The 27,809-nt window shown below is 29.9% G+C and overlaps 2 protein-coding genes across 2 annotated transcripts; both read left to right on the forward strand.

Annotated features, from left to right (window-relative positions):
- Positions 1 to 536: 536 nt before the first annotated feature.
- LOC114177666 (transcription factor KUA1) lies at positions 537 to 6,242 on the forward strand. Its single transcript, XM_028063111.1, has 3 exons — positions 537 to 1,045; positions 4,727 to 4,935; positions 5,385 to 6,242. Exons 1-3 carry the CDS (start codon positions 757 to 759, stop codon positions 5,886 to 5,888), a joined length of 1,002 nt encoding a protein of 333 aa, XP_027918912.1. The 5' UTR covers positions 537 to 756; the 3' UTR covers positions 5,889 to 6,242.
- A 10,315-nt stretch (positions 6,243 to 16,557) lies between these two features.
- Positions 16,558 to 26,613, forward strand: LOC114177891 (peroxisomal acyl-coenzyme A oxidase 1-like). Its single transcript, XM_028063480.1, has 14 exons — positions 16,558 to 16,876; positions 17,573 to 17,681; positions 17,767 to 17,828; positions 17,938 to 18,147; positions 18,395 to 18,482; positions 18,559 to 18,721; positions 20,917 to 21,115; positions 21,953 to 22,150; positions 22,816 to 22,947; positions 23,429 to 23,549; positions 25,461 to 25,571; positions 25,784 to 25,853; positions 26,033 to 26,216; positions 26,293 to 26,613. Exons 1-14 carry the CDS (start codon positions 16,739 to 16,741, stop codon positions 26,500 to 26,502), a joined length of 1,995 nt encoding a protein of 664 aa, XP_027919281.1. The 5' UTR covers positions 16,558 to 16,738; the 3' UTR covers positions 26,503 to 26,613.
- Positions 26,614 to 27,809: the final 1,196 nt, after the last annotated feature.

Raw genomic sequence — 27,809 nt, forward strand, 5'->3', positions numbered from 1 at the left:
AATAGTGATTACTGATTAACATCATACTTAAAATTAAAATATATTAAAATTTTGAATATAAATAAATTTTAATGACTAAATTCTATTTTAAAATTATTAATAATTTTTAACAAAAAATTAATTTATAGATAAATATTTTCTAGAACAACACCACGCGCATATCATGATAAAAGTTTTTTATGAATTAATTTTTGACGTTATAGAATTAAATAAGAAAATACAAATATAATTGTTTTTAATTGAATTATAATTTCTTTATAAATTTTTTATGAAAACACGCGTCACAACCTGGGAAAATTAATTTGAAGTAACGTGCAAGGAGGCACATAACTATCTGATACTCTGATTAACTCGATAAGCAACTATTGGGAAGCGCACCCTATCCTGAGTCAAAAGTCTCCAAATCTGTGCCACGTAAGGTCCCACGTACTAAGTGAACAGTCGAAAGTGAAGGACCACGGTTTCAAATATAGCCGAGATGCACTGTAATTATTCTCTTTATCCAGGACAAGATAAATGGATAGTGTTGTGCTGATGGTCATCTCTCTTTCTCTCCCATCTGCGAAAGCCGAGGGAGACCGTAACAAAAACATTACATAACCCAAAACAAACACATCACAACACCTATTCCCTCTTACCACACCTAAATAACCTTAAAACTCCCATTTCATGTCTCGGATCCCGTGATTCGGATCCCCAAGACCCGCTCCCACAACCTCGTACTTTCCTTTCGGCGGATCCGCTTCGGAACGCGCCATGACCCGACGTTGCTCCCATTGCAGCCACAATGGGCACAATTCCAGGACCTGCCCCAATCGCGGAGTTAAGCTCTTCGGAGTCCGATTAACCGACGGGTCGATCCGGAAGAGTGCTAGTATGGGTAATCTCACCCATTATGCTGGTTCCGGGTCCGGACCTCTCCATGCGGGGTCAAACAACCCGGGTTCTCCTGGTGAAACCCCCGATCACGCTACCGCGGCCGATGGTTACGCCTCCGAGGACTTCGTTCCCGGTTCTTCTTCGAGCTCCCGTGAAAGAAAGAAGGGTTGGATTTCTTGTCTGAAAAAAGATTATTTTTTTTTTACTGGACTTGAAGGTTACTCGTGGAATTGCATGCTGGTTTTTGGAAATTAGTTGGGAATTGGAATGTTTTTTTCGGTGGTGTTTACACTGGTTGATTGAGTTAGGTGAAGTCAATTAAATTGGGTTAATTGTGTGGTGGATTGTTTTAGTTCGGATAACGCTATTCTTGGTCAAAAAATATTTCTGTTTTTGTCTGTTGTCACTGTGGGAATAACTAGACAAGAAAGGTACTGGTTAACTTTATGAAGGGTTTTTTTTTTTCATGATTGAATTGTTTGAGTGTTTGTGTGAAGTATGTATTTATGCTTGGCTGGCTAGATTTTGAATCTGGAAAATGTTTAGAAATGGATTGGGTGTGTTTGTATTCTGTAATTATCATGTTCTTTGAGAAGAAGCTGCTTGTGTGGTTCACTGAAGGTTCTAATCGGTAAGGAGCTTATCTGTCATCTGTCTAAGTTTTTGCTAGTTTGACCTATGAAAAAGACCAGGTTTTGAGCCAGCTTAGTCTAGAGAAAACTTATGTGCCTATAGACAAGTTTATTATGCTTTCTATTGGATTACTTTTTGTTTGCTTTGAAAGTGTACCGTAACTATGGCGGTACGCTATGTGCTACATGGAAACTGCTGCTGTAATTTTTGGACATTTTTGTTTCTAATAAAAAAGGTAACCAACTAGTCCAAAGAGGTTTATGTAAGTTTGACAAGCATTGATGCAGACTCTATACTGACTGATGCTAATACTAAATATATCAGAGGATAGGGTGACAAAAATACACTTGTAGGTCACAGGACATTTACACTTTTTGCTACTAATTGCAAATAGGATATGTCCTGTTCATAAAAAAATGGTGTATGAGAACACTAGTTTGATAATACAGTTCTATATGTTTCATGCACACTGTAAACATGATTGATATATTGACCAAGTCGGGTTCCTAGTCCCCCTCTTTGCATCATACCTACCCACCCATAAAATATTTTTGAACCTCTTGTTAGAAGAAGGTTGGGAGGGGGTTACCTTCTTGTCTTGAGTCATATTCCTCTTCTTAATTGACTCCTTCATACTTCAAGGAAACACCTGGTATTGGTTTAGATACTGTAGTTTCATTTTCCACCTTATCCTTCAAGGTGATTGAGTCATTTTGTAACATCTAGGCATGATGTTGGGGTTGTACATTAAGTGTAGGGAGAGGAATAGGTCTCATGATCTATCATGGGCCTTTTACAATCCCTTGGTTAGTTTGGAGCTTGTATTCACAGCTATTACCGTACTTGTATGTATAATGCAGAATTACAATAAGAAAACTTATAAAATAAAATAAACATCTCAATCTTGGATTCCAAAGGTATATTACAATTATTAATCATAAATCCTTATAATGTTGTAATTAAAAAGTAAAAAGACTAATGAATGCTCCGCACAGTAGGACTTCAATTATAAAAGCATGACACACTGCTTTCCTGCAAGCCCTGTTTAGTCTAAAACATTTTAATTTAAACTAATAAAGCGAAGATTTAGTTGAGCGTCTTAGGGACAGAATAACATCATATATTTTGTGCATAAACTGTTATAACATTCTCATAGCTTTATAACCTTTCTTAGCATTTATTACTTTAGCTTTTCTTTTTTGTCCTACTGTGAAACTTGAGCTCATAATCTCGAGGAGTGTCTCCTTGCTTTTTCCATACATCCTTCCCTTGTCAAAGAGAACCTAAAGGAAGTCTTTGACAACCGAAGGATGACACCATCTTTTGAGAACCGAAGGAGATGCATATTCTTTTCTTGTAAAAGGGAACGTTCTGTCTTAATATTCTTTTCCTTATACATAACTTTTTATGTATATTTATATTCCTTAGTTTGAGGAGTGTCAACCACTATTTGGGGATCGAAGGAGTTATTATCCTTCTGTTGCTAAAGAGGGTGTACAGTCTTATACATGCTTTCTTTATAAACAATTATGTCTTAGTCATTCTATGAGGTAAACATACAATCCTTCTTTGAACTAGGAGGTAAACATATCATTCATATATGGAATAAAATATTGTTATTCATTCATATAGAGGATTAATAGGGCATTTCATAGTCACCCAAACCTTTCCAATTATGAAAAAGAACACATACATAATATCAGTCAATAAAAAATTATAAAAGCCCATAGAAACTCACTAATAATGTATTGATTTGTCTAAACCCTAATGGAACTCTATACACATTCATTCATGAATTTTAAGAAACATATAAATCGATTGAAAGGAATTATTCATAAAATATGGGAAGTGGGAAGCATACAGTGGGGTGCACTTACCTGGGACAATTGACAATTCTCTAAAGGGGGTGTTTAGATTTTCCATTCTTCTTTCCTCTATTCGTTAACTTCTCTCTTCCTTCCTTTCTCAAATATTTTTGCTCTATGAGAATATGGTGTGACTTAGGGTTTATAAATCTTACTTTTCTTTAAAATTCCATCTCTTTTTTACTTGACTTAAGCTGATTTATTTAATTATGGTAATTTCGTAACATTTATTAAATATATTATTATTATTGTATCTAACTTCTCACTTGCTAAAGATCCCTGGACAGAGTAAAATGTGTTAAGGATGAAAAAGGCATCATGTGCCTATGGAATAAAATATCATTGAATGATGTATTGGAAATTAAATTGGATGAGCTTACTGAGCTTATCCTATAGTTGATGCCACATGCATGATTTTTCCATATGATATAGTCCTAGTTGGAGATTTTAGAGAGTAATTAAATGGGATAGAGTGGAGACAAGCTTTGGAAGCTTGTGGCTTCCATTTAAGCAGGAATTAAAAGAGTGTATGAAATGTAAGGCTAACTAGAGGCACATATTTTCTACTTTAGAGGTGAAAATTTGGAGAACATATGTTATTATTTCCAGTCGCGTGTTTAAGTATTATGGATTCATCATACAGAAAGAATAGAAAAGTGGTGGGCGATGTCAACCATGGGATTCAAGTATGGTGGATAAAATGGATGAGTGCCTCTGGTGTTATTTCTTACAAAAATGTATTCAAACTAAAAGAAAAATGTACTACACGACTATAAGCTCAATGAAGGTAAGATGTACTCCGGTGATCAGAAACCAATAAAAAAAAATAAGGTCAATGTATTTGAGATGAGAATTTGCGGTGGATGTTTTGAACATGCTAGCAGTAAAGGTTTTGGAAGGAGTGAATTAGAGAGAAAATTGGGATAGCACCTGTGGTAGAAAATCTATTAGATTATCCCTCAGGTGGTTTTGACATGGACAGAGAAGAACTGTAGAAGCTTTAGCAAGAAAATTATATTAGATGGAGGGTAGCCCTATGATTAGAAATAGAAGGAGACCCAGAAAAATTGTAGGGAAAACCATTAAAAATGACTCGAGTTCAATTCTTTGTTTATAGATATGATTCACAATAGAACATTATGGTGTCATTTGATATCATCTAACTGAATACCCTGCCCCGCCTACCTCCCTAGTGGGTCTTTGTTTAGTGTTGTAAGCTTAGCTCTGACGAGTCTTACAGCTCTTAAATGATAAGAAGCCTAAAGATTTTAATGTGTGATCCATTTCTGGCCAAGCCCAGTTTTTTATGTTATTGTGTCAAGGTTTAATGTACAATTTCTTTTGTGCAGGTGTTCCGTGGACTGAGGAGGAACATAGAATGTTTTTACTCGGATTGCAGAAGCTGGGCAAAGGTGATTGGCGTGGAATTGCAAGGAACTATGTTATAACAAGGACACCTACTCAAGTGGCTAGTCATGCACAAAAATATTTCATCAGGCAAAGCAATGTGTCCAGGCGGAAGAGACGGTCCAGCTTGTTTGATATTGTTGCAGATGAAGTTTGTACCCTTATTCATCAAAATGCATACCTCGAAATTGATGCTGCATAATCTGTTCATTACATCATGGGCATATATTAGATTATCCAAATATGTTTCTTTCTTTGAAAATAGTTTGATATGTTATGGCTCCTGTGACAAATAAGTTAGTTAATCACATAAACTATATATAATGATGTCTGTAATGTATGCAAAATGAAAAATTCCCATTTCCTTTCTTCTGCATTCGATTTGACAAATTTGTATCTTGACTACCTTACGTGTATTGATTATCAAGCTTTACTTAGATTGCATTTCAAAACATTGCCCTGGAGTAGTTTAGAGATAAACATTGCATTTTCTCATGGATGCTTTTTCAAATTCTGGTATTGGAAATCTGTAATGTCCCTTTGTCCTTGGACCCTTCTAATTTTTCTAGATTTCTTGAATTTTTTGTTGTGATTTTGCAGGCAGCTGACACTGCAATGGTACAGCAAGACTTCTTGTCAGCTAATCAGTTACCGGTTGAAACAGAAGGCAATAACCCCTTGCCTGCGCCTCCTCCCCTTGACGAAGAGTGTGAATCCATGGATTCCACAAACTCAAATGATGGAGAACCTGCCCCATCAAAGCCTGAAAACACACAATCATCTTATCCAGTCTTATATCCTGCATACTATTCTCCAGTGTTCCCATTTCCTCTTCCCTATTGGTCAGGATACAGTCCAGAGCCCGCCAAGAAGGAGACACATGAAGTGCTGAAGCCAACTGCAGTACATTCTAAAAGCCCAATCAATGTTGATGAACTGGTTGGCATCTCAAAACTGAGTTTAGGGGAGTCTATTGGGGATTCAGGTCCCTCCACCCTGTCTCTTAAACTTCTTGAAGAAGGACCCTCGAGACAGTCAGCTTTCCATGCAACACCAACATGTGGCAGTTCAAATATGAATGGCAGTGCCATCCATGCAGTTTAAGCGTGTTCCTCGTCTTCCGAGGAAGGGATTGTTATGTAAGCAGCATTACCGTTCAATGCCGGGCTCATGAATGTGGTCTTGTGTTGTTCATCATACATCTGTTTGTGGGGTAACCTAAATAATTTTTTCTTTGTCCATTCACAATGATTAACCTAGTTTATTTATTTGCTGATAGGCAGTAGCGTCTAGGAGTTACTTGGTATCTAAACTAAAACTTTATGTTTGTTCAGTGATTTCATTTGTCAGGGTTATGTAAAGTTAAGGTTTGATTGTGCAGTTTGACAATGTACCAAGTTGTGGTAAATGTTTTTAAGTGCTGGATTAGAATGTTTGAAGTGCTTTACCTGCTCAAAACCGGTGTCTCTCTTGAGTTAACAGAGTAAGACAGAAAATGAATAGCACTAACTGTAGTTACTTGGTAGGGTTTGAAGTGGGTTGAGATAAGTTAAACTCTCTTTGAATAAGCTTACTTGTTCCTAAAATATAAATTTTCTTATGTATGACTCTGGTCTATTTGATATGGGGTTGTCTGACTTACTAAAAGGTGGGGTAAAATAACTTAATCATAATGGTTATACTTCTCATAATGAGTTAGAATCCGAGTATCAACCCATGGATATAGGCTGGATTGAGTTGAAAATATTTTAAAAATTTCGGTACGGGTTATTTTTTGACCTCACACACCAAGAACTTAGTTTATATGGGTTGAACTTGATATAAGTGATTTTTATTATGTTAGATTTTGTATTTGAGTCGGGTTGGGTTATTTATAATTTGTTATTGGATAATAATTTGTATTTTTTTTATTTTGATTTATATTTGAAGTTTAATATCATTTTAGATTGTATTTTGATTCTGTAAAAGTTTATTGAGATTTTATTCTGAATTATAATTTAGTTTTTTTACCAAAAAAAATTGTATTTTATTTTGTTAGGTGAGTCAAATTTTTTGGCTTGTTAGTAAGTGAGTCGGTCGGATTAGTTTAATAAGTGACCAATTTGAGATGAATTAGGTTGTTCTAATTGGTGCAATTAGTGTGTTAATTAACTGTCTTAAACAATATAAATTATTGCACCAAATTTAGTTATATTTATTAAACATAATTCGGACAACCCATTTTATTTAATACATGTGTGTTCTTTTTTTAGCTCAACATTTTAAAGATGTGAATAAACATATTTCGATATTAACGAATGGACTTCTAGGCTTTATATAATTGGACCAAAGTCATTGATAAATTAAAACATTATTGGAAAAAACTAATTGAATGAAATTATTATTATTTACCGAAATAATTCACCAAAATTTTGAAAATGATATAAAATTTTACTTTTTAAATCAAATAAATTTTAACTAGTTTGACTTAAATTGATTAGTCGATAAGTTTAGGTTACAATAAATGTTTACTCAATTCATTCATTCTTATGTGGAAAGCCTTGTTGCACGTTCTATTTGGGTGACCCACATGAAAATGATTTAGAAAGTAGTAATTACTATCTAGTATGCATTTCATGTCTTGAATGACTATTAGTATAAATTGTTATTAATGTTTTGCTAGTAATGAATTATATCTTGTCACAGAAAATCAATTTTCAAATTAAGTATTTATAAGTCACCATTTTATATTATAGTAATGCGTGATACAATAACAAAAATAGCACAAATTTATAAAGTAGATAAATTTCACATCATAACCAAATTAGTCTTATCAGAGGAGTAAATTGTCATTTTAATTTTTATTAAAATCAAAAATTGTAAAAGTTTATAAAGTGGGTTAAAGTTCTTAATATAAAAATTAAATTAGTAGTTCGACTCAAGGATAAAATACTCGCTTTAGGTAGGATGTCAACTTCTTCAAAATCAATATATTTGAGAATATTACATTAATATAAAGAAATATATTCTTCATTCACGGATATTAAAATCAATGTAATATTTTTAAAATATAATCAAATATAAATAATTAATAGTTACTTCCATGCTTAAAAAAGTAATAATTAAAGCTATATTATAGTTATGCAGTTATAATTACAAAATATAAAATTAAACTTTATATTTAATTAATTTTAATAGAAAATATTAATGATTAATTTTGTTGTCATTCATTTACTTGTAATTATAACAGAGGGTATCTTTTTAATAATTAATCAACATTTATATTTACAATTAACATTTATTTTAGTTTGGACCATCCATAACTTTTACATAATTAAATGACAATAAATATATATTTGAATCATGGAAGTTACATTTTATTTTTGTATAATTAAAATATGAATTAAATATAATTTTAATGTTTGAAATTCGATCAAAATTGAAAAACGTTATGTTTAACATTTTAATATATTTTGATCTTAAACACGTACTCGTTTCAATCTTTTCTAGAAACAATTGTTTAATATGTTAAAATTTTTAAAATAATTACAATACAAAATTGATATATATATATATATATATATATATATATATATATATATATATATTAAATTTAAAATTAGGATCATGTTAACTAGTGTACTAAAAGTACTGATTAAAGATAATTAATATACACTGAATTTTATAAAAAGTATATAATTAAGTGTGATATTAAATAAAATCTGACTTAATAACCATTAATACAATTTTATTTTAATTAAAAGACAAAATATCCATAAATGTTGTACATGTATATTTAATATTTTATTTAATTGTCATTAATAAATATTAAAAAACAATTAAATAATAAAAGAATTATATTTTAATGTTGTTACAAATTAAATATAATTAAACATAAAAAAATTTAAATTAATAAAAAAACAAAGCAAAAAAAAATAGTGTTAAACATCTAAAATTACAAAAAAGAAACTAAAAAATTTGAATAGAGACTTTAAAAATTTTAAAGTCCTTGTTTTGTATAAATTGTTATTGTTATTATCTAAAAATTAGAAGGGTATTTATTTTTAAAAAATATATTATATATTTATACTATTTTAATTAATGTATTTAATTATTTTAATTTTCGTAATGATACTAATGCACATTAATTAACGGTGGTCACTGATTAACATCATACTTAAAATTAAAATATATTAAAATTTTGAATATAAATAAATTTTAATGACTAAATTCTATTTTAAAATTATTAATAATTTTTAACCAAAAATTAATTTATAGATAAATATTTTCTAGAACAACACCACACGCATCTGATGATAAAAGTTTTTTATGGATTAATTTTTGACGTTATAGAATTAAATAAGAAAATACAAATATAATTGTTTTAATGAGTTAGAATTCGAGGATCAACCCATGGATATAGGTTGGATTGAGTTGAAAATATTTTAAAAATTTCAGTACGGATTATTTTTTGACCTGACATACCACGAACTTAGTTTATATGGGTTGAACTTGTGATATAAATGATTTTTATTATGTTGGATTTTGTATTTGAGTCGGGTTGGGTTATTTATAATTTGTTATTAGATAATAATTTGTATTTTTTTTATTTTGGTTTATATTTGGAGTTTAATATCATTTTGGATTGTATTTTGATTATGTAGAAGTTTAAATAATAATTTGTATTTTTTTTATTTTGGTTTATATTTGGAATTTAATATCATTTTGGATTGTATTTTGATTATGTAGAAGTTTATTGAGATTTTATTCTAAATTATAATTTAGTTTTTTTACCAAAAAAAAATTGTATTTTTTTATTAGGTGAGTCGGTGAGCTAATCCGTTGAACTTACTAATTGATAGTGAATTGAGTCAAATTTGTTGGCTCGTTAGTAAGTGAGTCGATCAAATTAGCTTAATAAGTGACCAATTCGAGATGAATCAAGCTCTTCTAACTGGTGCAATTAGTGTGTTAATTAACCGTCTTAAATAATATAAATTATTGCACCAAATTTAGTTATATTTTTATTAAACATAATTCGGACAACCCATTTTATTTAATACATGTGTGTGTTTTTTTTCTTCATTGCCTTTAAGTTTATTTAGAGCTTGCTTAGCTCAACATTTTAAAATGTCAATAAACATATTTCGAGATTAACGAATGGACTTCTAGGCTTTATATAATTGGACCAAAGTCATTGATAAATTAAAACATTATTGTAAAAAACTAATTGAATGAAATTATTATTCTTTACCGAAATAATTCACCAAAATTTTGAAAATGATATAAAATTTTACATTTTAAATCAAATAAATTTTAACTAGTTTGACTTAAATTGATTAGTCGATAAGTTTAGGTTACAATAAATGTTTACTCAATTCATTCATAGTTATGTGGAAAGCCTTGTTGCACGTTCTATTTGGGTGACCCACATGAAAATGATTTAGAAAGTAGTAATTACTATCTAGTATGCATTTCATGTCTTGAATGACTATTAGTATAAATTGTTATTACTTTTTTGCTACTAATGAATTATATCTTGTCACAGAAAATCAATTTTCAAATTAAGTATTTATAAGTCACCATTTTATATTATAGTAATGCGTGATATAATAACAAAAATAGCACAAATTTATAAAGTAGATAAATTTCACATCAGAACCAAATTAGTCTTATCAGAGGAGTAAATTGTCATTTTAATTTTTATTAAAATCAAAATTATAAAAGTTTATAAAGTGGGTTAAAGTTCTTAATATAAAAATTAAATTAGTAGTCTGACTCAAGGATAAAACACTCGTTTTAGGTAGGGATGTCAATGGGACGGGTGAAGTACGGGTATAGCTTTCCATACCCTACTTGCTGGATAAATATATATCTTGTATCCGTACTCATATTCGTTGGGTATCCGTTATGCAGGTACCCACATAATTTTTTATTATCCACAGATATTCACGGGTACCCGCGGATATTTACAAAAAAAATAAAAATAAATATTTAACAACATATTTTAATCGTAAATTCAAATAAAATACAATATATAACGTTCATAAATTTTAAACAAAGTACAAATCATTTAAATAATATTGAATGACAATTTACAAAAAAAATGATTTTTTTAAACTAATTGATAAAAGAATAACTCCTTCAAAATCAATATGTTAATATTTTATTCATTTTTATTTTATTTTTTTAATTTAAATTATAATATAGCGGGTACGAGTACCTACGGGTACGAATACTATGATACTCGTACCCATCCTGTTAACATGCGGGTATTAAAAATATTCGTACGCGTTATCTGCGGGTATCAATTTACAATATCCATTTCATACCCGTTGCAGGTTTTATTTGCCGAATCATGCGGGTACAAATTTATTTGACATCCCCAATTTTAGGACTTCAGGAAAAGAAGGTCTCAACTTTTTTTTACTACTATATTTTTCTAATAAATTAATTACATAAATTATGTTTAAGAAAAATACTTCAAAAGAAATATTTAGTACTAATATACCTCTACTAAATTAATTAGAAAGTTATATTTAAAAAAAAACTCAAAAAATATATTATTACTTATATAAGTTTATTAAATTAATTATAAGTTTATGTTTGAGAATAAAATCTAATTAAATTATTATTAGTGTTTGTTAATTTTTATTGGTATTAAAAATGATAATTAATGAGTTAAAACCTTTTTTTTAGTAAATTATAATTTTTTTTACAAAAAAATAAATTATTTGTTATCTATTTCTCTTATAATCAAGATACTATTTTATTCATTTATCTTTTTGTGACTTCTTTTACATATCCCTACTTTCTTATTTGTTGAGTATCATTTTCTTAAGGTTCAAGTTTTAGTATATTACATTCCTTGAATCTCATGTTGCTTGTGTTTACCAGTTTTTTCATCTCATTTTTAATTAGTATGTTTTTTCTTTCTATTTGTGTTGCTGTTGATTTTATTCTATTTTGAATTTGTATTAAGAATTCGAAATGCATTTCTTTTGTTCAATTTTATTTTTTGGTACTTTTCAATTTATGAGTTTCAAGAGTTTTTTTTGCATATATTTTGATGAGAAACTAATTTTTTTTTCCAAAACTATTAATTAGATTAGGGCTTAGTCTTTTTGTGGATAATAGATTAATTGAAACATAATTCAAAGTTGGATTATTTGTTCAAAGATAACTCAAGTTTAGGGAAAAAAGACTTTTTGTCGAGTTGAAAAGAACAATAACTTTTTTTATTATTTTCATTAATGATTAATCTTGAAATTAATTTTGCAGGTTTGTGAAAAATTGATATTTGAGAAGGAGAAAGAGACTTGAGAGTTTTCTTTATTGACATCCAAAATCAGGTTTTATTGTTTTATTTCATTCGTTTTATATTGATGAAGCTATTGAACAATTAAAATATTTTCTTCCATTCTTTGAAAAGTACATAGAAAATGGATTTTAAAATGCATTGATTTATACCATGGAAATTACTTTTGAAATAAATATAGAACATAAGCTTCATGAAAAACATATTAGACGCAAAAATAAACAATTTGATAAAAATGTTAAGAATAAAATTGTAAAATCTCATCAAAAATCATTTAGAATTGATTACTTTTTGTATATTGTAGATAAAGTAACTATCACATTTCAAAGTAGATTTGAACAATTTAAAATATATGAAGATAATTGTGGATTTTAGTTAGTGTCAAAAAATTAAAGTCACCGGATGGTACATCTTTGAAAGAAAAAGCTTAAATCTTGAAAAATCTTTAAAACATGATAATTTGTTGGATATTGAAGAACTTGATTTATTTTCAAAATTAAATATCTTAAGGACAATTATAGGTTTGAAAAAATGATAAACCAATTGATATTCTTAATTATATAAAAGGAATAGATTCTTTTCCAAATGCATATATAGCTTATAGAATAATGTTAACAATTTCAGTGTCAGTTGTTATAACAAAAAGAAGTTTCTAGGATATAAAGATAATAAAAATATTATCAATGTCTCAAGAAATTAAAGGGATTAACCTTATGATCTATTCAAAAAATAAATGTTAAATAAAATTAATTATGACAATTTAATAAATATTATCACATCAAAAAATGCTCGAAAAAAATAAATAAAAAGCCTTATTTTATAAGTTTGTTTTAAACCTCCTAAACTTTTCGGTCGCTCCTTAGTGTTTATTAGAGAAGTATATTTGATTTTAATTTTAATTAAAGTCATCATTGGTAATGCCACTGTCCTTTTAGTGCTCAAAATATAATTATCAAAATAATTTTAAGAGTTGCGTATATTTTTAGTCTTTGAACTTTGACATAAAATTGAGATTTGTCCTTAAAGATGTCAAAATGGGTTTCAACCTGCGAGCCAACCCGGCTCACCACGGGTTCGAGCCGGATTGGGTTGACAAAAATTCAACTTTTTCAAAAGTGGGTTGAATTCAACCCGGCTCACTTAACCCACGGGTTAAACGGGTTCGAACCGGGTTGAAGGTGGGTTGACCCACTTAACCCACCAACTTTTTTTACAATTTTTTTTTATTTTTTTAAAAATTTTCTTTTAATTTTTAATTTTTTTTTTAATAATTATTTACTACTCCTATTATATTTGTTCACAATTTCATATTTTTAAATGTTAAAATGTTGCTTAATTATATTTGAATAGTTTGAATGTTTAATTAATTTGATTGTTAAGTTATATATATGTTGATACTTTAATCTTTAACTATAATCTTTATGGTAAATTACTCAATTAACCGTCCTATAAACATTTTTTTCTAAATTAACATGAAAAAAATGTATAGTTTTTTTATTTATATTTTGTTGAATAACATGACAGAAAATTTGTAATATTAGCCATGCTTTCTTAGACTAATGGATACTTTCTTGAAAATAATTCTTCATATATTGGTGGTGAGCATGATCAAAACATTGGTTATTGATTTTACTATGATTGTCATCTCATGGGTTACTTAAAAATTTATTTAAATATTTGAATACTAAAAAAAAATTTTTAGGTGGGTTGGTGAGCCAACCCACTTACCCACCAACCCGTGATGGATTGAGCCGGGTTATAAAATTTTTGGCTCACCAGAAAGTGAGCCGGGTTGGGTTCACTCATTTTGAACCCGGCTCGTGGTGAGCCAACCCGTCACTTTGACATGTCTATTTGTCCTTGTCCAAAACTTTGACATATTTTGGTTCTTAAACTCTGCAAATAAATGAACGTAGTACTTTTAACCAAATTATGTTAAATTTTTCTGACATGTCAAACGCAAATGAGAATGTGTCAAAAATAAAAAATTAATGTAGTTGTGTTAAAAAGATTATATTCATTCAATTTTAAAGTTTAAAAATCAAAATTTATCAAAGTTTCGTACAATCAAATCCCATTTTTTATTTTTTATCATTTCTATTTTTAATTTCTCAATTTTTTTATATTCCTTTCTTGCAAATTATAGTTCATCTTGACTTTTCCATATCCATCTTATCAAGTTAACTATTTCGGATTTAATACTTGGAGTCTCAAAATGTGTTGAATCCTGTTCTTATGGCTCAATGCTGAGTTTGAGCTACTATTTTACATTGCTATTGTTTTTATTATTTTGATAAAATAAATATATGTGAATAACGTAGTATTGTTTGTTGTGCTTATGCAATGACTATATTTTGTATAATTAAAAAAAAATAAAAAAATCTTATAGCATACTTAAAGTCGTATGTTATGTTGTACATATAACTAACAAATTTACATAATGTATATTTAATCATATAATTATTAAATTAATTTATGAATATATATATATATATATATATATATATATATATATATATATATATATATATATATAAAAGAAGAGATTTAAATATTGAGTAGTTTTTAATCTTAATTTTCTATATTAAAAATTGATTATTCATATTAAGTACAATAGATTACATGCATATTTAATTATTTATTAGGAGATATTAACATATTTTTTGCAATGCATTTATTGTAAGCTTTTCTCAGCTTCTTGTTGGCATGTATTTAATAACTATTTCATGAAAAAGATAATATTATAAAAATTGTCCTTAATGAAAAATTTAGATAAAAATTTGATTCTTAAAAAAATCTTACTTTATTTTATGAAATACATACATTTTAATTAAAAATATATATTAAAAATAAAATTACAATTAGATAATATTATTTACAATAATTAAATTAAATACGAAATTCCAATATAATATTAATATTTTATTAATAATTATATATTAAGTAATGAAATATCTATTTATCTAACTATTTTTTACTTAAGTATCTTACAAGTATAATAATATTTGCAAAAAAACTACAAATAACACTATTATATTTATTAATAATTAAATATATATATATATATATATATATATATATTATTTTTAATTAAACTAAAAAAATCAAATATGTTTCTATTCTCTTAGAATAAATAAAAAATTGAATATATTTCTATTATAGCTTTGATGCTATAAAAAAGTTATATTTTAAATACATTTATATTATTTGAAACACATGTTAAATAGGAATTAAAATTATGCATTTAAAATGTAATTGTATAAATATATATATATATATATATATATATATATATATATATATATGTTTCGTTATTTATTACATAGTTATTTGTAAAGATCAGTTAATGCTTTAAAGAATTAAACTTTATATTACTAAAAACTTTACTGTATATAAATAAATATTATAGAAGACAATGGTTTTAACAAAATTTTATTTTTAATTATTATAACTAGAATGATTGCAATGTCAATGTTATAAATAGGTGCATCGAAATATATTTAATTTATAGTGATTAAATTTTAAAATAAATATAATGTATTTATATTCAATTAATATATAATAAATTAATATATTTTTGTTTAAGAACGAGTAAGAAAGATTTTCATAGTATTTCTTTTTAAAAAATTATCAAATACATATTAATAATTTAAGAAAAAGAGAACAAGTATATAAAAATTGGAGCTATTTTAAAATATGTTTGGTATGATTCGAAATTAAACATATTCGGCTATAAACTCAATTGGTCTACGTTGAATTTGTCCCGAGTTGAGTTGATCTATAAATTCAAATACATGTTTTAATTATTTTTGTTTGAAATCTGATCGAGATATTTTTTTAAAAGTTAAAATTTGATTGACACACTTTTAACAAGTAACACATACAAAAGGAAATAAATATTATCAGACTAATTAAAAATAAAATTAAAATACTTTAATAAGGAGGATCGAACACAATTATAAATAGATTTAAAAAATATGCAAGACAAACAAGTTTATGTTGTTTTCTTGAGTTTTTTTCACATTAATTTTTTTTGAAGACTAAGATCTTTTAATTAATGTGTTGGTTAAATATTTAAAATTGGATAATGATATTTTAACCAAATTTTTTTATTCATTTTTAATTCATCATTCTAATCATTCTTAAATCATCACATCACATTATTTAAAAAATAATAAATTAAAAATAAATAAAAAAACTTCAAAATAGTATTATTCTTTAAAATTACCATTTAATAGTGCTGTTATATATATTTGATTGAACACTCTATTCAATAAGAGATAAAGTAAAATTAAAAAAAGAAAATAAAAAAGCTGGAATTTGATTGAACAGCGTCTTGAATAAGTGGAAGTGCATAGTGTTACCAGCAGCCACGTGCGTCTTAATTCAATCATTTGTTTAAATTAAAAAATTTATCTGCCAGAGAGAAAATTAGGAAGAAGCATGTATGACATGACATTTGGCTGTTGGGGCCGATAAAGTGCAACCAGATGAGTAAATGTTTCAATCATAATAATGTCATTCACTCTCCTAACCAACAAAAATAAAGTAGGTTAGCTTCTTAAGCGATTTAAATAAACGCAAACACCGTGATTTGAAATCGAACGGAAGAGACGAGTTAGGTTTTCTCATCGGTAGAGAAAAGAAGAAGAAGAAAATGGAAGGCGTTGATCACTTGGCTTTCGAGCGGAACAAGACGCAATTCGATGTCGAAGAGATGAAGATCGTTTGGGCTGGTTCTCGCCACGCTCTTGAGGTCTCCGACAAAATGGCTCGTCTCGTTGCCAGCGATCCGGTTAAGTCTTCGTTCGTTCTTCTGTTTCGTTCATTTTTTTGACGTTTTTTAATGCTTGAGCAGAACGTTTCTGCAGATTTGAACCGAGACTAACAACATTACATCACTGCATATTTTAATTGTTGTTGTTCGATCGTATTGATTATGTATTTGTTGCTCTTTACTCTTATGTTTGGTGTGGTGTTATGTACTGTATGTGTATACTGGGTCCGAATAATTTTTCAATGTCGTGCAAACTTATTCATTGAGAAAGTAACTGTTTGCTTTTTTCTTTTGTTTTAGAGAAAAAAATGAACGGAATTTTAATTGTTAAACTTCCTCAAGAAAATAGTTTTGAATTGGGAAGAGATTGCGTCAAATTAATTAATGTAGAATCGATTATAATTGATTTTCTAAAGCGGAATATGCTTGGTTTCCAAAATCAATTAAAGAGTGACGTTGAATGAGAAACAAAAATTTGTTGCTTTTGTGTTCCAACACTGAAACAAACACACCTTGTGAAGAAGAATTTGGAAATTGGATTTGCTCGGGAATTGTTTGCCAATGAGAATTTGATTATTATGCGATTCTGTTTGGGAATTAGATTGGTAGTTCATGTTTCACATATGAACTTAAAATCCCAATATGTAAAGTTGCGTGCAGCTTTTCTTGTATTGTAGTTTGGTAAGAAATGTGATTTTGATTTTCGAAATGCAGGTGTTCAGAAAGGATGATAGACCCGTGCTTGGTAGGAAGGAGTTATTTAAGAACACTATGAAAAAAGCAGTTTATGCGTGGAAAAGGATTATCGAGCTCCGTCTTACTGGTTTGTCTGTCTTCTATTCTTTGTTTAGCTTGCAATTGGTATCTTGTTGTTGTCTTAAATGAGAGGTTTTTGTATATTTTTACAGAAGAGGAAGCTGCTATGCTCAGAACTTTTGTGGACCAACCTGCTTTTACGGATCTACATTGGGTACGATTCAATTAATTGTCCTAATGTCGTTCTTATATTTGATATATTCCTATAAAGACGCGCGGATGGGATTTCGCATCGGATATCTAGCTCATGAATTCTTTTGCAGGGAATGTTTATTCCTGCTATCAAAGGACAAGGAACCGAGGAACAGCAGCAAAAGTGGTTGCCTTTGGCTCAAAGGATGCAAATAATTGGATGCTATGCCCAAACTGAACTGGGCCATGGATCTAATGTTCAAGGGCTAGAAACAACTGCAACCTTTGATCCCAAAACAGACGAGTTTGTAATTCATAGCCCCACATTAACTTCCAGCAAAGTGAGTTCAATGAGAGATGGCTAATGGAAGAATTTACCGCTCCTTTAATATGTGCATTATCATGATATGAGATTGTGGAATATCTAATTGCATTCACTTAAGCATTCTTTCACACGAACAATCGGGGAAAACAGCTTGTACCATTTATTAGTTATTTTTTGTATTTGCATCTTAATGGGTATTTGGCCAACAAGATATCTCCAATTATTGGATATTATTGTAACTCTTCTCACGCTGATCTAAACAGTGGTGGCCTGGTGGACTGGGTAAAGTGTCAACGCACGCCGTAGTTTATGCCCGGCTAATTACTGATGGTCAAGATCATGGAGTGCATGGTAGTTACATGCATCAAACACCCAAATTTATGCTATTATTAAGACATAATTGATTAACGGTATGCCCAATTTGTAGGTTTCATTGTCCAGCTGCGGAGCTTAGATGATCACTTACCTCTTCCAGGCATAACTGTTGGCGATATTGGAATGAAATTTGGAAATGGAGCATATAACTCTATGGATAATGGGGTTTTAAGGTTTGACCATGTACGGATTCCAAGAAATCAAATGTTAATGAGGTTAGTTTCATTTTACAAATTGTTACCTACTCTCACGAGGAACATTCAATAAACTTGGGGTTTTATGTTATTCAATTCATGTGTGCTCCATGATGAATATCTAGTCTTGTCCATCCATTATCCACACATAATTAAGATAATAATCACAATAAGAAAAATGGTTTTGTTCTAGCCAAAATCTCTAGGAGACTAGACTAAAGCATTCATGAAACTCATGAGCTAGCGTCTAGACACTCCATCTACAAGATTGTCTACGTTTGGTAATGGATACATGTCCTTTGGATTGGTGTTGTTCAAATCAGTGAGATCTATACACATTCACCACTTCCCATTAGGTTTTTTAACCATCACTACATTTGTCAACAACGTTGGATATTGTATTTCTCAAACATGGGAAGGGCGATCAACTACTTAGTCTTGTCAACCACAAATCTTCTCTTTCTTCGCAAACACTCTTCTCCTTTGGATTATTGGTTTAAAATGAGGATCAATAGTTAATATGTGGCATAAAAAATCAAGATAGCCTAGCATTTTGGATGCCAACCTTTCAAACTTGTGAACATTTTCTTTCAACAATTGTATAAGGTGTTTTTCTAATGTGTCATCTAATTTTGTTTCCACCTTGACTGTTTTCACCTCAAGTATGTTGATGCCTGTTGAGGTGTACAATTTTTTACAACAAACAACAATGTGCCCATGTCCTATCTATATTGTCTTCCTTCATCCCAAACTTTGACCTCCCAGCAACAATGCAACTTCGAATTGAAACACAAACGTACAAACTCCTAACCAAGCAGATGATTCATTAATCCTAATTCATGAGCTACCCCTTTGGACTGGGCTCATTGCCCATTGATTATAAGTTGTTATATTGGCTTTGTTCAAGAACCCAACTCAAGGGAATTATGATAACTACATAGGATTGTTGCCATGAAGTTTCTTTATCACTTTGAAACAAATGTTGTTGCTCTCATCCTTTTAACCTAGGGCAAGCACAAGCCATTTGGAAGATGTTAGGTTCCCAAAAGGACTTTAGGAGGGCAACAATCATGTTCATTTTGAGTTTGAGACACGATTCTAACCTAAGAACTTTTTGTGAGTGTATGAACAAGATTCTTGAGTGGTCAGAGATGGGTACAATAATTTTTATGTATGATGTCATAGTGCGACCTAAGTCTCTTACATTTCGTGTCATATTTGTAACATATGAGAATAAAGCTTGAATGATTTAGTTGAGACCCCAATAGATTTTAACTAGAACATTTTGGCACCTATCGTGGTAGGTAAACTCCTACCTCCACACATCTTTAATTAATGAGAAATCAATTGAGTATCACCCACCCAAAGGAAAATGACAATATTTTAAAATAGATCATGAATGACAGTTACAAAAAATAAGGAAGCAAGACGGAGAGCATATGCAACCCAATAGGCGCAAGAGAAAGTGTATTCAGGTGTACAGTTAATGACAACAGTTTGGCATCCCAAAAACAGCTACACTGAGGCAACTTTAAATTGAAACACAAACATTCTCATTGTTGACCAAGCAAATGATGCATTAAAATCCTAATTGATGACCTTCCCCTTTGGACTTTGCTCTTTGCCTAGTAATCCTGGATTGTGCTATATTGACTTTATTCAAGAACCCAACTCGAGCATTATGACAACTACATGTCAAGTTGGATCACTGCCATGAGGTCTCTTTTTCACTTTGACACAAATGTTGTGCTCTTATGTGGCCCAACCCATTAGGATGTTTGGTTCTCAAAAGACCTTATTAGGGAATCATGTACATTTCGAATAGGAGATATGATCTTAAGCTAAAGAAATTTTTGTGAGCATATGAATGAGGTTTTTTTTTGTGGTTGGAAATGGGTACAACAGTTTTTATGTATGATATCATAAAGCAACCTAAGTCTCCTCTACTTTGTGTCAAAGTTAGTATCTAAGAATACGCACTTGAATGCTTTAGTCAGGTCCTCTAGAGATTTTGGCTAGAATAGATTCTAGTCATTTTCTTCCACAAGTTCTCTATTCGAAGATTGATTGATGAAACTTTTAAGTATCAAAAAAGTCACCTGCAAGGGAAGGTATGTGGCAAACTGAACATATAGTAGGCTGACTGTTTTATTTTCTGCTCATAATTTGTGTGCTTATCTGTGTTTGTTTTAGGGGGTGACTCTTTAATTTACCAGGGTTTCACAGGTAACTAGAGAGGGAAAATATGCACAATCCAGTGTCCCACGACAATTAGTTTATGGTACTATGGTGTATGTAAGACAAACAATTGTACGTGATGCATCATCAGCTCTGGCACGAGCAGTTTGCATTGCTACAAGATATAGTGCGGTTCGAAGGCAGTTTGGGTCGAAAAAGGGAGGTCTTGAGACACAGGTAAGTCGTAACAGGCATTTGAATATTCCCATATCAAGTTTGCTACTTCAGCATGCTTATTTTATCAGTAAATGCTTCAGGGAATTTTTGATCTTCTCTTTTCGTAAAAATGAATATGTGGAAGGTAAAACTATTTGAAAACAAACTAGTTTGGTTTAGTACCATGTACATAGATTAATATATTTAAGGTCAATTTTTTTTTAAGTTCCTAAGAAAGCTTTTAAAATAAAAAGTGAATGCTTATGGGGAAGACAAAATTTCATGAAACACGAGTTAGTGCTGAAATTTTAATTGATTGTCTATATTCAAAGCTGCTATGCTTTCTCTCAAGTTTAGAAGAATTGATTTATTATTATATCTCCATACATACATCCAATATATATACATACGTTTCTTGGATATTTTTGGAAATAAGAATAACCTATTATACGGAACAAATCCCTGGGATTGCGGGATTGTTATGCTAGTAATAAAGCAAAGATAAAATAGGAATGACATCTAAAATTTCCTAAAATATATTTGGCACTTTCCCACCTATATATATATATATATATATATATATATATATATATATATATATATACTGTTCTATACTTTTAATAATTTATGGGAAAGTTGATGAATTTCCTACATACATCTTGGACATGAAACGTAGTATTAAGATGTATATTTAGAAACAATAATTGGTTGGCAAGGTTTGGAACATGTCTTCATAAATGTTTTATGAACACTAAGTTGATGGGTTGGTGTGTCAATGTGTTTTCCATCTATTGTGCTATACCTCTCCTATCTATTTTGTAACGAGTTTCACTTTCTGCAATTTTTTTTTTGGTCTAGGTGCTTGATTATAAAACGCAGCAAGCTAGGCTCTTTCCTTTGTTAGCTTCAGCCTATGCTTTCAGATTTGTTGGTGAATGGTTGAAATGGCTTTATATGGATGTGATGCAACGATTGCAAGCCAATGATTTTTCAACATTACCTGAGGCTCATGCATGCACAGCAGGGTTGAAGTCCTTGACTACTTCAATAACTGCAGTATGTGATTACTCATTACTAATGCTCATTACACTATTGTTTTAGTTGCTGAATTTAATTGATTATTAAGCATCTTGATACGGTGTGTAAAATATGCACTTATTTATTTTGTGGAATTTTTCTTGCATTAGATTATGTTATAGAATATAGATTTTTATATTCTCATTAGTAACACTGGCTGGACACTTTCTCTGATTTCCTGTGATAATTTATGATCATTTAGTCCCTCTATTCTTTACTTCTCTTTGTATGTTGAAATTGAACATCACTTTCTCCTATTCTGTAACGGGTAGCTGAATCAGATTTATTACTTTGGTCTATATTTCTTGTTCAGGCATTTTGTTTTGTTATTTGCAATATGCTGTTTTGTTGATTTGTATTCGTGCACTTTTGCATTGTACTACTTACAATCTGCTGGTATTCATTCATGCCACCAAGTGCTATTGAGTTCGGACAATGGAAAATATCAACAACCCAAAAATTCTTATTAGAAATATGTCAAAAGTCATAATGGGTTATGGTGGAAGCATAGTAGACAAAAAATACAATACTTCAATGTTATAAATGTGTTTTTATTAATATTATAGTGTCCTATTATATGATTTACTTTGTAAAATCTTTAATTCTTTGAAGTCCGGATTAAATTAATTTACTTCAAATTGCAGGATGGAATTGAAGAATGCCGCAAACTATGTGGTGGCCATGGTTACCTTTGTAGTAGCGGTCTCCCTGAGTTATTTGCAGTCTATATTCCTACCTGCACATATGAAGGAGACAACATTGTGCTGCAATTACAGGTTTTGTAAATGTTAAATACGGCTTTTACCATCACATTGTGTTATTTTTTGATATATTTTTCAATGAAATTTCTATCTTTAAGTAGGATTTAGCATGATAGCTTACTTATTTTTTGAGGGCTGGTATCTAATTGGCTTGTATTCATTATGTTCTCATATTTTGCAGATTTTTATATCAAAGAAAATCCTCTTATACGGATCCGTTATTTTAGTTTAAGATTTTGGGGGTATCAAATTTATGGTATTTGGAACGAGAGAAAGTCACAAAGGATAGAAATAATTAAAATAATCAGCGTTTATTATTCTTATTTACATAGTAGTGCTGTATCTATATTCTTTGTGCAAGTATTCTCATGTGCCCCTTTGAGATTTATGCTCTTAATACATCCTAGTGCTGTTTGATTTGTTGTGAGGTTTATCTGATATCATTAACTGAAAATTGTCGAGTTTTTTCTTATAACTTCTAGCAAATCCATTGTAGGTGGCAAGGCATCTCATCAAGACTATTTCTAAGTTGGGCTCTGGAAAAAAGCCTGTTGGTACAACATCTTATATTGGACGAGTGGAACAGCTGATGCTATATCATTCTGATGTTCAGAAAGGTATACCTGTATAATGAAATTGGATTTAGTTGAGAATATGCAAATTCTAACCTGCTCAATCTATTGATGTCCCAAATGTTAAAAGAAATTGGGATAACATTATTAATATGCTTCTTTTGCAGGAGTTATAATGTGTTAACATATCGTAGATATTTATGATATTGTGGTCGTATATATGTTATGATCAATTTGTGGAAATCTTATTAATTAATTTAGGGATTGTATATTTATACTTCTATAAACTCCATTTGTTTTCTACATTCTTCTATCCCATTTTACTCCTAGTAACTGCATGTACATTCAAATAACTGCACACAGAAAAGCCTCCCCGTGAACACAGACTGGTATAAGAAGAATTTGATGTTCCCTCTTCTTTTACCTAATAATAAAGGGGCTAACTCCATTTGGTTTCCACATTCTTCTGTCCCATTATACTTCTAATAACTACATGTGCACTCAGATTGCTGAACATAACCTGAAAAATACCCTACCTGTAAACACAACTTGTATAAGAATAATTTATTGTTCTTTCTTTCAATAAAATATGCAAGCATGGTGCCTTTTTTTCTCTACTCTCGATAATTGGAATTGACTCATTATAATTAACGGAAATAAACTTAGTATTTGTGGAGACTGTATGAAGTATCTAGACATAGTTGTATCTTTCAAAAGAAGTCTTTCCCACTTCCACGATTCTTAAATTGATATGAGGCCAGGTTTCAATCTGTTTTTCCCAATCAACTCTAAATCCACTGCACTTAACCGCCTACTGCCCATCAGTAAATTCTTCCACTATATTTGTGATTCTCCTTGCTAAAACATTTTGATGTATCAGGTTTTTCTGACCCTGTTCACATTGATTTTGTTGGAGATTAGTAATGCATAAAAATACTCGGGTGGGAAGGGAACCCTCATCCCTTAAGCTAGCTTTTGGGCTTGTAACAATGTGAGGATTAACCAACCTAATAGTACTATGATACTTCACTCAACCTTTGTAGTTAGTCCCTCCAAAGATATCGCTCTGCAGGACATTGGTCTCTTGCTCTAATTGGTCGCAATTAAAGGGCCGGGAGTGAATTCAATTAAGGCTACAATTGTTAATGACAAGTGAGGGAAGAAGCTTCACGTTGTAGAAATGGACAAGTTAAGAAATCTATAAGTGAAAAGCCCATAAATCTAATATCTTTGGTAGAGCTCGCTTTAGGGCGTCAGGAGAGATATCTAGGGAAGTGAACTTGTGAATATCACTTTCCTTTCTCATATTTGGTGCAAGTTTTAGTAAAAACGTTCCCACGAATTGTTGGTTCCGAAGGGAATCAATTACTCAATTGTGTTCCTTCTCATGTCCAAGGAGAAAGGTGGCTATCATGTATTTTTATGGAAATAGAAGTTATTATCTGCAATGACTACCTATTTTCACACAATTCTTCCTTCACTTTTAGTTTTTAATTAAATAATGTTTTCTGAAATTACTAAATGGCAACCAGATATGCTTATGATGAAAATAATATTCCTATGCATAATATTTATAGGAATGTAATTTAATACAATTTTATACCTTGAAACAAATTCCATACCGTTTTGGGTTTGATTGAATATGATGATGTTAAGTTTATTTAAGTGATTTTCTCATGGTCCATTAATGGAATCTTCCCACCAGTGTTTTATCTCCCCCTGTATTCCCTAACAAGAATATCTTATATATTTCTTGTAAGCTTATAATGTATGTTACGGTATCATTAGTAATCTTAGGATCTAATTTAGGATTGTTTATCTGCATAACTACAATCATTGCAAAAACCATACCAACACTACTAAACTAACAGTGGATTGTCTAGACGCATAATTTATCCTAACCAGATGCTGTGCAGAATTCATAAGTTAATTATATGATTAAATCGATTTTTGCAGCGGAGGATTGGTTGCAGCCTAATGCAGTGCTGGGAGCATTTGAAGCTAGGGCTGCTAAGAAGTTGGTTGCTTGTGCTAAAAATCTTAGCAAGTTTACCAATCCTGAACAAGGTAACTGATTTAACGCTTAAATTCACTAGCTATCCTAATATGATCATATCGTGTTTGATTTGTTTTCTTGGTATGGCGGGGAGACTGTTGTTGAACCACGGTATTGGCTGGGTAGTCGTTACCTTGGCCTGTTCATCGTATGTTTGAGAGCATATGTGTATGTCCTAATTAGATATGATCATCATGAATGCTGATAAATTCTTCGATGGCAGGTTTCCAAGAACTTGCAGCGGATCTAGTGGAGACAGCTGTTGCTCATTGCCAGTTAATTGTTGTTTCCAAGTGAGCTTCTCGTTTTTACTGGTCCGCGTATGTATTTCATGTGTGTAATGTGATGCATTGTCCTTTGGGTGAATAGCCCTTCGTGGATGAACCCATAGAAAATATAATCAACACACACAGTTGATTCTAGTATTTGCTTCGATAATCTTCGTTGAAGTTGACCAACCTTTGCTTTTCAGATTTATTGAGAAGTTGCAGCAAGATATACCTGGAAAGGGTGTGAAACATCAATTACAACTTCTTTGTAGCATTTATGCTCTGTCTCTTCTTCATAAGCATTCGGGAGATTTTCTTTCAACTGGCTGCATCACTCCCAAACAGGGTTCCCTTGCAAATGATCTGCTGAGATCCTTGTATTCACAGGTTTGTCCCAAACGATTGCATCGCTTTGGTGGTAGGTTTTTATTTTACGAAACTGATTCATTGTATGTTTGGTTAGGTTCGTCCGAATGCAATTGGACTTGTTGATGCGTTTAACTACACTGATCACTACCTTGGTTCGGTTCTTGGGCGCTATGACGGAGACGTGTATCCAAAGCTGTACGAGGAGGCATGGAAGGATCCTTTGAATGATTCAGTTGTGCCTGACGGTTTTCAAGAATATATTCGACCAATGCTAAAGCAACAACTTCGAAATGCTAGACTCTGAATCCTTTCATAACTGTACCTTTATCGGACAAAGTAATGTATTCAAACTTAATTTAAAGACAATAATAAAGTTTATGGAAAGAAAAATAAATATACACCAATTAACCTATCACTCTATATATATTTATAAGTTTTTATGTATAAAAAAAAAATACATTAATAGCCCAACTGTCATCGTGGATGTTTACTTACATTTTTTTCACTTTTTTGTGGATAAAAATTATATCAATAGCTCTATCCGGAAGTAATTAGTATTAAGTAAATACAATATTATAACTTTATGACATTGAAATGTAAAATAAAAAATTAATTAATAGATGCTTAACATTTATATCAGTACACCATATTACTTGTGTTTATGTTCAATAGAATATAATGTGATAGAAAATTGATTTAACCCGAATCAATTTTAACCATTTTATATTATTTTGACGTAGAATAAAACATACAAAAACAAAAATTCGAGCGCATGCATTCAAGGCAAGATAGAGAAAATAATAACAATGTCTTCGTAATCTTCTGAAAAATTAAACATTTTGTCAATTATAAGTAAAAACGGTTCAAATTCACTTAATTCACAAATCATATATTATAATATATCCGCATAGTATCCAAAAATAATTTATATATACATTATAGTCTCATCAAATATTATAATATATCCGCTTTTATAGTATTCAAAAATATTTATAGTTTTAAATTTGTGATATTTTTTTATCTTAGCTATAAACTAGTTAGTTTAATATTAAAAATATAAAGTACTTAATATAATTAAAATGACATAATATTTCAAACTAAGATTTAAAATAGGTGATTTAATCAAACAATATATTTCTTAGATAATATAAATAATATAATTATATTTATTATTTTTTTCATCCAATAATTTACTTTCCAAACTGTCTTTTTTATTGAAAAATAATTACAATTTACTTATATTCTTATAATTTTTTTATATTAGTTTTGGTTTTATAATTTTTAATATTGTAAAACCCTTTATTTTGTAACGTATCATAAATTTTATCTGACAATAAATAACATATTATGTTTTATAGAATTGCTAATTATAATATGTTATAATTATATGTAATATTAAGTAATTATTATATTCTTTTCTTCTTGATACTATTTAAACTAATATAAAATAACTTTTTATTCATAATATATTACCATATTTCTTTGCGAATCATTCTTTTTTTCCATGATACATATAAAATTATACATAATTATAAAATACAACTATATATAGTAATTTTATTTTAATATTTTTTATGAATACAAAATTAATTAATTTTAGAAATAATATAG

The sequence above is a fragment of the Vigna unguiculata genome, chromosome 3 (assembly GCF_004118075.2).
Source record: "Vigna unguiculata cultivar IT97K-499-35 chromosome 3, ASM411807v1, whole genome shotgun sequence".
Classification (NCBI taxonomy): Eukaryota; Viridiplantae; Streptophyta; class Magnoliopsida; order Fabales; family Fabaceae; genus Vigna; species Vigna unguiculata.

Excerpts from the sequence above, each read along its gene's own strand:
- LOC114177666 (XM_028063111.1), top strand. The coding sequence starts at position 757 with ATGACCCGACGTTGCTCCCATTGCAGCCACAATGGGCACAATTCCAGG. Across the intron at positions 1,046-4,726 it reads CTCCCGTGAAAGAAAGAAGG|GTGTTCCGTGGACTGAGGAG; the intron begins GTTGGATTTCTT and ends TCTTTTGTGCAG. Across the intron at positions 4,936-5,384 it reads TTGATATTGTTGCAGATGAA|GCAGCTGACACTGCAATGGT; the intron begins GTTTGTACCCTT and ends GTGATTTTGCAG.
- LOC114177891 (XM_028063480.1), top strand. The coding sequence starts at position 16,739 with ATGGAAGGCGTTGATCACTTGGCTTTCGAGCGGAACAAGACGCAATTC. Across the intron at positions 25,854-26,032 it reads CAGTTAATTGTTGTTTCCAA|ATTTATTGAGAAGTTGCAGC; the intron begins GTGAGCTTCTCG and ends TTTGCTTTTCAG. Across the intron at positions 26,217-26,292 it reads TGAGATCCTTGTATTCACAG|GTTCGTCCGAATGCAATTGG; the intron begins GTTTGTCCCAAA and ends ATGTTTGGTTAG.